This window comes from Tubulanus polymorphus, chromosome 5, assembly GCF_964204645.1.
Source record: "Tubulanus polymorphus chromosome 5, tnTubPoly1.2, whole genome shotgun sequence".
Lineage (NCBI taxonomy): Eukaryota > Metazoa > Nemertea > Palaeonemertea > Tubulaniformes > Tubulanidae > Tubulanus > Tubulanus polymorphus.
The window spans coordinates 1,593,223-1,605,168 of record NC_134029.1 but is presented as its reverse complement, the minus strand read 5'-3'; the positions used below and the strand labels follow the sequence as shown (position 1 = coordinate 1,605,168).

The following is an 11,946-nucleotide window of genomic DNA, read 5'->3' as shown; positions in this document are numbered from 1 at the left end:
TCTGCAGTATTATCAATTGGAAAAAAACTACTAACAAGACATTTTGTCAGCGTGTAGTTCATAAATTCGACCAATTATTTCAGACATAGAAAAATAGAATCGCGATGAAATCAACTCGAAAACCTGCATTTTTTAACTGAATGAATATTTTCATAGCCTTACAATGCAATTCGAAGCGTTCGCGGACAACGCCAGACCTGTATCGGGAATCTAACCCCACAGCCTGAAACCTTGGCTTCAAGCGCGACTGGATGATCCGGAACAGGAAATTGTCATTTTCAATTCAACCCGGTGACAAAGTTTCGCCTTAAACCTCAAGTGTCGAGCCAGGGATCCCGTATCTCAAACACAGAGAACAACTATTAAAAACAGTTCATTGCAAATGATAATTTATTATAACGAAAATACATCTTCTTTATGCAATCGGATGAAGCGGCCGCTTGAGAACGATCTTAACTTAGACAATGAGGAAATATAGAATCGGGGTAAGTTCCGTTTGAGAAAGGCTGTACACACTCGACTGGGAATACGATGTGTAAATAAACTCCAATAGCTAATACGACTAGTAAAATGATCAGCAACAAACCACGGCGACATATCAACTCCTGAGTTGTCAACCGATTCTCCGAGTAGTTTATAACGACGCTTTGTTTACGGGTAAACCCACGTGATATTTTCCGTTCGAACTTTTGTTCGTAGTTGGGATTGTAAATGCCAGCGTCGTTACCTTCGGTCAATAACCCTGAAAAAATCGAAATCAAAGAAAACTGAAATATAATACAGCAGACTCGACCAAAACCGATACCGGTCTATCTAAAATCAAAAGAAGCTACACTGTCTTAAAATACATCCGCTTTATCCGGTTTAATTTTTGACTTCATTTCCGTTTATTCTGTGCCTAAACCGATAAACCGTAACGGCTGTTCGCCTATGCTATCTTTGGTGATTCGGCAGAAATACTACCGGTAAAAATGCCACCAGTGATTATGACAGTAGGAAAAAATGCCATCCATGGTTTTAACAAAGACTTTTTACGCTTCTTAGACATTTAAACCAGCAAGGCAGAAAGCTGTCATCGCTGCTTTGCAGCTGTTTTTATCAGTATTATTATTATCTTATTCACACTACAATTTACTGAAAGAAACTAAGGGAAATTTACTCCATACATTTCTGTGTTAGGGTACGTTGTTTAATGTGAATAATACAGTTTGTCAAGAAGCAACATCGACAACTCATGTTCCGTGAATCTCCCAGGTCTTTTTTCGAACAAAATCATCCGTGAAATCGTAGGCGAACCGCATGATGACGTGGCCTTTTTACTCCATTTTATCATATATATATTTCTATTCTTTTTTTCTAAAGAAATTCACGAAAACGGCTCTGACTTCCTTCCCCAGTAAAAGATATATGTAGAAATTCATGCTGTAATTACAGCTTTGCAGAAGTGAAAGTACGGCGTGAAGATTCCCCTGAAGGTTGCTGGGCATCGGAATCAATGACGTCAGTGTAGATGGCAAGGTAGTAACAATAAACGCCCCGGTGACCGTTACTAACATTATAGTCGTCTGGCGTGTTTTGGCCGACTTACTTCCAACGTTGGTATTCGTACCAAAATTACGATTTGCGACTAATTTTATGATAATCGTCAAGTTAAAAACTGCCGTCACTATTATCGGGGCACCGAATAGGTAGATTGCCCCGAAAACAAAGACGATGAAGTTGTGGCTGAATTCTGAATAGTGGCATCCATCGCGTACGGAATAACGCATGAAAATAACACTCTGAAGGCTACAAGCCCCACAGTTGATCAACACCAGTGCAATGACTATAATGCGCGCCATTTTGGGCGTGCAGATTTTTCGGGCGGCAAATGGGAACAACACGACTATTTGTCGCTCGAACCCGATCACAACTACCAGCCACGAACTGCAAAACACGCACAACGAAAAACAGAATTCGTAAAGTGAACAAAGAGCCAAATTGGATAGATCGACAGCTGAGGTTCTGTCGCCCCTAGTCATAGATACATAATACACAACTGGTAATAGGCAAAACCCGATTGACGTTCCGCAGTCGGTAATAGCTAACACGGCTAGATAATTCGAATAAGACAAGTGTCTGAATCGTTTACTGCTCGTCATTATTAAAAAACTTAGAATATTTCCAACAGCTCCTAATACGAATATAATGATAGATGTGACCAGCCAAATACTCGGACTTCCGGGTCGATTCGAGATACTCGTGAGAACTATGGATGAAACATAGGCGGGAAATACGACTGCGACCGTCTCCGTGACAGACGAATTCATCTGGTGCAGAATTCACAATGACTTGAATATCACCTTGATTTAATTAATGACTTCACTAGTGAGGATTGTATAGTTTACCAACTTTACCATTGGTCGACATGTAAAATGAAAATTCATTTCAGTTTTATTAAACGTCCCGATGGAATCATCACAAGTCTATTCAGCGTTTCATTTTAGCTAGTGGAAAATCGATGTGAACACATAACAAGAATATAGCTGTGGAGTTATCATTCAAGATAATAGTGTGTCGAAATAGAATTCACATTTCTTCAATAGACATATACGTTTGTATTCAAAACTGGATCATAGACATTTTTCAGCGTGAACCTGGTCATATAAGTAAAGAAGACTTTGAAAAGTTTGAGAAGTATTTGAACTAAAGCTTTTACTTTCAAAATTGAATTTATCATTGGATGATAATACACGGGAAAGCGTGTATTAGACGATTGTATGGTCATTCGTAGTCGGTGCCTATCATCGGTCACCACAGTCGCTTGTCATTGATAGCGCAATATGGGTCAGCGAAACTTGTGGGCTGCTGATATTAGACTCTTTATTTAGATACGATGTAGCCCGTGCCTGGTTATTTTTCAACACATTTTCATCTATATCCACTGATGTCATCGAGGGATTTCTATGAAAATTGATTTACCTGATATCAAAATACTAAGAAACTCCTAACGCAATTAGTTCTTAATATTACAACTATACACTTAATCAACTTCTGTATATACCTGTATAATCAAACATTCTTGCTGAAAGTCAATAGCATCGAAAACTTTCAATCGTGAGATCTGATGTGATATATTTACCCGTAGTTTCATCCGGTCTAGGATTTTCTCTTTTAAGTGCAGAGTTTGACACCTCTTTAGTTCCAGCTATTTCCTGGGCCTGTAATATTAACAGTCATATCGGATCACTGATTCACTCATTACCAGATTCACTCATTACTGATTCGCTAATTTCTGATTCACACTTTACTTTTATTAGCGGAAAGTGAATTACAATACAAATCACACACGTACTTTTATGACGAAATAATCCCAGTCAGTTCGAATAATGAGTATTGCAAAACTACAAGTTTCTACGAACAATCCGATATTTAAACCGATCCAAATTCCTAGAGAATATGAAAAATTGGAATAAATGCAGGTAACCATTGATGAAACACTCTAACGTTGTAGCGATGAAATTTTAAACGCCTGATTTACAAACCTTGAGATTGTAGATCAGTTAGGAACATGAGAGGGATGCCTGTTGGTAATGCAATAACACAATATGTTATGAAGATGAATACGGCTCCGATTTGTTGCCTTCCACAACCACGCAATATTCCAGCACAAACTCCCTGTAAATATGACAATATACCATTTGTTGGAACTGCTGGTAGTCAAAGGGTTAACAACTAGAAGCATCGGACTTACCTGTATACTGTCCAATATCAAATACGAGGCTACAACAGGCATCAGTACATTAGCCGAATAGTCTATCACCTCACTGAAAAATTCAACGTTGTAAAAATTGTGAGTGTCCATTCTATAGAACTTGTATAGGTTGATGATCGAAGGGTATGAGTTGTACCTATCGTCAGTAAAGATCTTCGGTAATTCATTTCGAAGACTTATTACAACAATACTCATTATTGTAGCAGTTATACCTAAAAAATAAAGGTCAGGATTTGTAAATGTGAGTTTTCCTTTATTAATAAAACTGAAGATAACGAATCAAAGGATAAACGGGCAACTCACATACGATTGAGACAGCGGTTCGTCCAGCTCGTTTGGCAGATAACGCATCGCCTTTTCCGAGAAACTGGCCAATTCTAATACTGGTAGATATAGAAAATCCAAGTGGTATCTGAAATTATATAAATCAGGGCTGATAATATACGATACATGGGAGAGGAGGATTTCTGACAAATAATTCATAGATAAATACGTAGCAAGTTTGGCTTCAATTAGAATAACGAAAACAGAAGAATCAATTAGAGAAATAATTAATCAAGATTTAGTGTGAAATATAATAAATATGAATCACTTGAAATCACAATTTCATTGATGTAGTAATCCCACTACTCAGATTTGACTAAATAGTATTTTAGTTTTGTTACAAATGGAATCCATGTTTTATGATTAATTTGTAAATCAAAAGGATGCATGGTATATGGACGATAAGCGAATAGACCACAGGGGCCGTTTCACAGACTGTGATATACATCAATGAAATATCATTTAAATCTCATATTGTAATCATATAACTAATTAGATTGAAGTGATTCCGTGAAATGTACCCCGGATCAGGTATGCATGGTATACGTACCATCCACGTCAATGTAGCAACTTGAAATAGAATAGACTGCGCATCTAGCTGTACGACGCTTATCACTCCTATTAGAAGACGTTAAATTGTATATCTCAAATTTGTAAGATTCCGAATATTTCTCTCCTTCGAATATAGATTACGTACGAAATTTCTTGGATATATAACATAGAATATATATTTGAAAGTGTTCCAGATGAAAAATATTTCACTTTGGCTTCGTTTATCGTCCAAATACATTGATTCGTATTAAGGTTTATTCTATAATAACGATGAGTTCACGAGTCCTATATAGCAGCGAATTCTTACCATATAGATTATAGTATCAAACTGAAACATGATGGCCTGTGCATCCAGCTGTATGGTATTTATCAAACCTGATAAATTCAGTCGTATCATATCAACATCTATCTAAACTATAACTATCCTCAAAGCTATGAATACCTTAAGAAATTGAGAAATTCAGAAATAGTGTCCTATGGTATATATAACGTTACCTGTTAGAATAGTTCCCACTTCGAATGATCCCCATTCTATGAATATCATCAGTAAACCAGGAATCGCAATTCGACAAAATTCTCCCCAACACTGGAATGCTTCCATAGAGAAACCTAGAAAATCAAGAAAATATTTCAGGTGGATTCAAATTGGTATTTGGGTGCAGGCTCTGTGCTCCACTAATGATACCACCACTAAGCTCCGTGCTCCATGTGATACCAATAGGGCTTATAATCGACATGTTTACTAATTTTGTTTTCTCTGGGGGTCGTGTCATTTGTTTCAAACATCAGGGTATCATTAAGAATTATGTTATTTGCTACTGACTGGCTTCGATTTGTTTATCAATCTCACGATGATTTCACACGTGATATAAAATATGTATCTTACGTACCTGACCAGGTTTCCTCGTATATACCGGACCACACGATATATACCAGTATACATACTAACATCGAAAAAAACGCCATCGCCTGACAAACTGCGGAACCACTGAAGAAAATTTAGATATTCAACTTTCGTACCAACATATATATTCTAGTTGAGAGGTTACGCATTTGTTTTTCAAATTTGACGAAACTTTCTACCGTGAATGAAGAAATGCTTGCGAATTGTAATCATACGTAACTTACTTGGTGCCGTAATCATAAACTATTAACAGAATCACGTGAGATACTACATTCACAATCGTTCCGATTACTCCAAATATAATTGTAGGAATCACCACATTCTGCAATGAATAAATATCTCTTAGTGACAGTGATTATATTTGTGTTAGAAATAACGATGTGGACGGTGCTAATTTCACTTACTTGATTGTAGAGATATTTTTGAAGTACTTGATAAATGTAGTTAAACTGAAACAAACAAACAATCAAAACCCATTTGAAAAATCTACGTATGATTTTGATAGCATCTGTTTATGTATTTTCTGATACTTACAAACAGCCCAGGCATGAAATATACAACATAGTCCGCGGCTATTCTGTAGATGATTATAAGAAATAAAAATTCAATTGATTCATCCGTCAAAATATATGATTGATAATTCGATAGATTTAGGCACCTATACTTACGCGGAAACCTTCGGATCCTGACCAATGAGAACGAATATTGATCCTATGTTGAGATGCACGGCCCAGCATGGTAATATCAATAAACTTACTAACAGCAAAGCTTGAAATACATTTGAAAAAATAAAGAACATTCTGAATTATGTCTTTGACATTTTTGACCTGAAATATCAATGCGATTAATTGTGAATCCTACAGATTATCGTATGTTACCTCTTTGTAAATAAATGCCAACTTTCTTCTTGTTTGAGCTTCCGTACGTCTGAAATAACACCCACAACCAAATCAAATTACAACGAAATGGTTTACAATACTTTCTGGCAGTTATCATTCTTATTAAAAGTAGGAGCTTTCGAGATCAGTTTCAACAGGCAACTGATTCGACACCAGGTTAACGCGGTTCATCCACAACACTCTACCCTTAATTCTAATGGGAATATTCTATATACATAAAATTTCTATTGAGATTTATATCGAAATTCAAAGTTATTTACCTGAGAGAAAAGCGTATCCGCTGCAGTTGCCATACCCGATGCAGGAGCAATACCGAATACATTTATCACCTAAACAAATGATGAATGAGTAATGACAGATCTATTCATGATCCCTCTGCAGAACTTGAAAGTTTTTTATACTCCATAGATTATTATAGATACCGTGTTTGCTAATGCTGCACCGCCGAGTTCATCTGTACTCAACATACCACAAAATATCAAACTGATCGGACCCATCAAAAAGTTGAAAAGTGAGGTGAACACCTTTTTTTGTAAAAATCAAAATATATATAGACCAATTGGATTGATAACACTATTGATTTGCGGGACTGGTGTCCCGGGTTTGATTCAATTTTGGTCGGTTAGAACCTAAAGTACGACGTACCATCGGTAAGGCAAGTTTCGTCAAGGCTTTTGCTTCTTCTTTGTACCAATGTGGCAAAAACCTACAGCATTTACAACTTGAATTCTCTTCATTGTAATCAGTGACGACAAATTCGTCTGTAATTGTAAAATTTAGGCGTCCAGAAATTGAATCAAATTAATTCAAAATGAGATAATTGAGTATGAAATGTAATGACAGGTAAAAAAAGAATTACTGTTGCCTGAAACAAGTCTATCCCATTGAAAATCAGGAAGCTGGAAGACAAATATCACAAGTGAAAAAAGTGGTTCAATCTCTAAGTAAGTTCTGTATAGGTTTTTCACTGAATTTAGAAATGGAATTTTACTGCGGTAATTCATCGAATGAAAAAAAAAGATTAACGTCATTGAAACCACTTGACTATTGTATATATAAAATTCGAATAGTAGTTTAGGGTTTATCTAATCTGTGTACGCGGTACGCATTCTTATTGACTTGTGCGATGATCACTTATGATCAATCTATTCCTCATATCAAAAATTCATAAAGACTATGAATTTTTGCTCATATCTAATAATATAAAACGTTTTTACAATTTTTAAAACGAAGAAACAAACATGACCCAGTTCCACAGTTTGAGTTAAATTTGAATAGTGAAAATGAACTTAGAGTTAACTATTTCTCACGACTGTGGAACTGGGCCCAGGATTTGATTGTTTGAGTTAAGGAATTGATTGTTTGAGTGAGGTAGATTAATCCATCATTCTATAAAAAAATAATTCAGTATATTGAAACGATTGTGCAAATTTTGATCCTCTTTACAATTGCAGAGAAAACTGTAATATACTGGCCTCCTTCTAATTTGATTGCACCATAATCAATTCCGGTATTCGCTGTATTAGTGTGATTATCAGTTTTTCCATCGAGTATTGTCTCCTCTTCATCTCTATAGTCACTTCCCATTGTTTCTTTTAGTCTCTTAAAACACTATGCAAAATGCGTTGCCTAAACAATAATTTAAATCCAGTGGAATATTTCAACCGACTTTCGACGTGAAACGTGATTTCACTGCGTCACTTCGAAAACTAGATATAACTGGTCAAAGATTGAGGTCAAAATTAAGATAACGAATTAAAACTAAGATAACACGTGCTGATAATATCTATTCAGCCATTAATCATCAACTCATAAATGTTTATTTTTTAATTTCTTCCCTTTGAGAAAGTGAAAGTCTAGCGCAGCGACTGAATAATGCAAATCGGATAATTTTGGGATTTGAACCGAATCGACGACCATCAATACCAGTTGTCCGCGTGGCCTAATGGATAAGGCGTCTGACTTCGAATCAGAAGATTGCAGGTTCGAGTCCTGTCGCGGACGATTGACATCAAATTTTTTTTCAAGTTTTATATAGTTTAGTATGCAGTGTATTGCGAAAAGTATCCATGATGATTATTATTTTTCCCAGTTGGTGCGATTCTTCGTGGAAATAACAAAACAATCGAATAACTATAATTCATATTTTCTATATGGGTAAATTGATTAAACATTTTATTCTCTTATGATCTTTACATACTTAAGAACATTATAAAAATATACATTTCATATTCAATGTTAATCATTAGAAACAATAAGCGGTATACAAAACTAAATTGCATAAGCCTAATTAAAGTCATCGCGAACACCAAGCTGATATGAGTTCTAACTATTTACCTAAAAATATAATCTTTATAAGAATACATAGCAATGTTTCAGTGAATATAAAGCATTTTAATCATAATTCAGCTTTTTTGAATAATTTGCAGCAGAATCATCATTATAAATACTGATACTGAATTTTAATCATAATCAGACTCGCGTAAGTCGACATAGCTGAGACTATCATTATGTTGACACAATTAACGACTTAGTATATTGAACTAGAAATACAAAGGACTCAAACCATCTAACGACTTATTGATGATGACTCAACTGAGGTCAAATGTACTTTACAATACATCAGTCACCAAAAACCAGGACCCACTTAAAGTGCTTTTAGTCTAACCTTAAAGTCAGATTATTTGCTGTGAATTTTGGGACTACGCGTAAAATGCCTGCTGCGTTTAAAGTTCATCATGTTTTTGTTTTTCCGCGTGTAAATTGTAACCGTACAATTCGTCTAAACCGGCAGACAACAACGTATTAGAATGAAACACGTCTTTTCGAAGGTTGCGCACGATTTCTTTAATTTCTCGTTTGAAATTCGCGTTTTTCATCGCTTTCTCGTAGAACTGAACGGTTTGTCGAACGGCGTCTTCAAGCGACGTCGGTTTCCAGTTTAATTTCCGCCGCGCTTTAGCTATATCGATCGGGCCTTTCGTCACCGACGGATACAAATAAAACTCCTTCTCTACGTCTTCGTCGTAAATGAATTTAGTTTGCGTTTCTACGAGATTGTCTCGGATCATTTCGAGCAGTTGTTCTAAAGACACCGTCTCGTCGAACGCTAGGTTATACGCCTCGTTATAAACGGTTTTATCTCGGGTCGAGACGATCCCTGCGATGCACCGCGCTACGTCGTTTACGTAAACGAAACTAAGCGGTTCCCCGGACACGGACCGCGGCAATCGCACCGGTTCACGCGTGTACGCCGATAGCTTTATCCACAGTTGATAGATCCACCAGCGATCGGTCGAGTCGCGTGGACCGATCACATCGGGTAAGCGTAAAAACACGTATGCAGGACCATCGTTCGCCCGCATTTTCAACAGAACCTCTTCGCCTTCAAGTTTTCGATGCCCGTAAGAATCGAATAAATTCAGTCGTTCTCGTTCTGCCGCGTTCTCCGGTCGTACGGCGTCAGTCTCAATCGACGGATTCTCGTGAGTTTTATTACAAACCTCGTAAACCGAATCGGAACTGATGTAGATATAAACTCCGACCGGTTTACGGGTTAATAATTTCACCGCGTCGACGATGACTCGACTCTCGTACGCGCTGAAATCGACCACCGCATGAATCGAGTCGATTGAATCGACCAGTTTAACCAGTTCCGGACACACATAGCCGATCGAACCCTCACCGTAACGGTCGCAGTTAATATGTCTAACATGGGGTTTAATATTGTCTCGTGAATCCCAGTTCCAACTGCCACGATTCACGATTGTTACGTCGTATTTTGAACTCGCGATTAACTGTCGCACGGTGGCGCCACCTATAAATCCATTTCCACCGAAAACGATAACATTTTTCAACTTTTTCGAGATATTTTCAGCGCCCGAGGTTGAGCTGGTCGCCATATTGCTTAATAAACTAGCCGATATTAGTGATGATAGTATAAATGAATATCCAGTGTTCATTCGACTGATTATTCTTGTATAAGCTCGATTCCGAGGCACCAGAAGCATTTTTGTTCACAATCACAGATCCTGCAAGTGAAATTATGTTTGAAAGACGAGTACTGAGTAGGCTAGCAGAGTAGGGCCTAGTTAGTTACCTATTCGTTGGTGGTTAGCTTTTTATATTCGGATGGGCTTATACCAACTTGTGGTTTGTGAAAATATCCGATCGTGAAACTTAACCACAGTCAGGTTACTGACTAAGTAGGCCGACTAAATAAGTAGGGCCGCGGCGGATGAGAGTAGGCCTAATTCTAATTAATAGAATCTTGATATGAGATAAATTACAAACAAATATTTATCTAAATTCTTTATATATTACGACTGCAACTGAGTAGACACTGAATTGATACTGGCTTCATGCCGTGTCGTAAAATATATTTTATTTAGTTCATACAAACTTGTTTTATTTTTGTACTAGAGACATTTACGGTATTCTTAAGAACCGCTGTACATGGCGTGACAAGCCCCGATGCATGTCATGTCATATCGGGGGCCTGACACGCCATGTGGTTAACATAAAATGAAAATCGATTGCTATGCGGGAAATGCACAAGGGCTATATTTGAAGTTTGTGGGTGAACTGTAGATTAGATCTGCTTAGTCTAATACCTTGCCGTCGTTCTACAAACGTAGGGAACCGGTAACAACGACTGGTATTCAGACTAAATCCTAGCGCACATCAACAAAGCGACTGGAGACAACTAGTTGCTAGTGAGCAAGTACCCTGCGCACATCGAAAATTTAGTAAAAACCAGCAACTAATCATGAAAGTTACGAAATATGCCCATCATTGCCTGCGAGTATTAGCGGAGTTAGGACGTTATCCTGTATATATTGGGGTAAAGCGTAGAATGATTAATTTTTGGGTTGAAACGATTTCGTGCAAACAAACTAAACTTAGATCAATTCTCTATAAAATATTTTTTAATTTGTATTTCAATGATATGTTTATGCGCCAGCTCTGGTTGTTATTTATTAAGATGATTTTTGATGACTGCGGTCTTTCGTCTTAAACTGATTTTTTGGTCATTGTTCGGAAGGTTGACCAAATTTCACCTGGGTTTGCATGCAGAGTATTCAAATTTGTCTGCCCAGGCTTTCTCAGCGTTTTGAATACTTAATTGGTGGTTTCCGCAGACTTTAAGGCAAGGAGATTGTCGATGGAGTTTCTTTGTTTGTACCTCTCGCTGCAAAAGTTAAGATAGCTCTTTTGTATCGTGGTTAGCCCAGCATGGATGTTTCAGTCTGGTGGTTATTTTTATATATAGTACCTAGGATACTGGGTCAAAAAACATTTTGTGTCAGGCCCCTGTGGCCGATAGTTTCGTATTCCAATCGTGATTAATAGCGCGTGCGAATGATATCAATAACTCTGAAAAACCGCAATTGTGTCTCTCTATTCTAGAGAACTAGTTTATACGTCCATGAGTTTATCGAGTGTTCGATTGCCGGGTTGAATACGCGCCTGTAGCCAGCTGAACAATATCAAATTCCAACTCCGAGTCACTG

The 11,946-nt window shown here is 37.2% G+C and overlaps 1 protein-coding gene and 1 non-coding gene across 2 annotated transcripts; one reads left to right on the top strand and one right to left on the bottom strand.

Annotated features, from left to right (window-relative positions):
• Positions 1–412: 412 nt before the first annotated feature.
• LOC141905302 (multidrug and toxin extrusion protein 1-like) lies at positions 413–10,783 on the bottom strand. The gene is made up of 21 exons (XM_074794138.1): positions 10,727–10,783; positions 9,163–10,464; positions 7,909–8,044; positions 7,079–7,194; positions 6,856–6,957; positions 6,694–6,762; positions 6,413–6,461; positions 6,203–6,302; positions 6,069–6,111; positions 5,939–5,983; positions 5,759–5,856; positions 5,521–5,618; positions 5,126–5,239; positions 4,629–4,696; positions 4,058–4,166; positions 3,891–3,966; positions 3,734–3,806; positions 3,525–3,657; positions 3,335–3,429; positions 3,122–3,200; positions 413–742 (listed from the first exon to the last, which is right to left on the bottom strand). The coding sequence occupies exons 2-21, from the start codon at positions 10,441–10,443 to the stop codon at positions 453–455; spliced, it is 3,174 nt and encodes a 1,057-aa protein (XP_074650239.1). The 5' UTR covers positions 10,444–10,464; positions 10,727–10,783; the 3' UTR covers positions 413–452.
• Trnar-ucg (transfer RNA arginine (anticodon UCG)) lies at positions 8,365–8,437 on the top strand. The gene has a single exon. It is a non-coding gene; the product is annotated as a tRNA-Arg (tRNA).
• Positions 10,784–11,946: the final 1,163 nt, after the last annotated feature.

Coding starts and splice junctions, on each gene's coding strand:
- LOC141905302 (XM_074794138.1), bottom strand. CDS start 10,443: ATGCTTCTGGTGCCTCGGAATCGAGCTTATACAAGAATAATCAGTCGA. Junction 5,984..6,068: donor ATTTCATGCCTGGGCTGTTT/GTAAGTATCAGA, acceptor TGTTTGTTTCAG/TTTAACTACATTTATCAAGT. Junction 5,240..5,520: donor ATACGAGGAAACCTGGTCAG/GTACGTAAGATA, acceptor TTGATTTTCTAG/GTTTCTCTATGGAAGCATTC.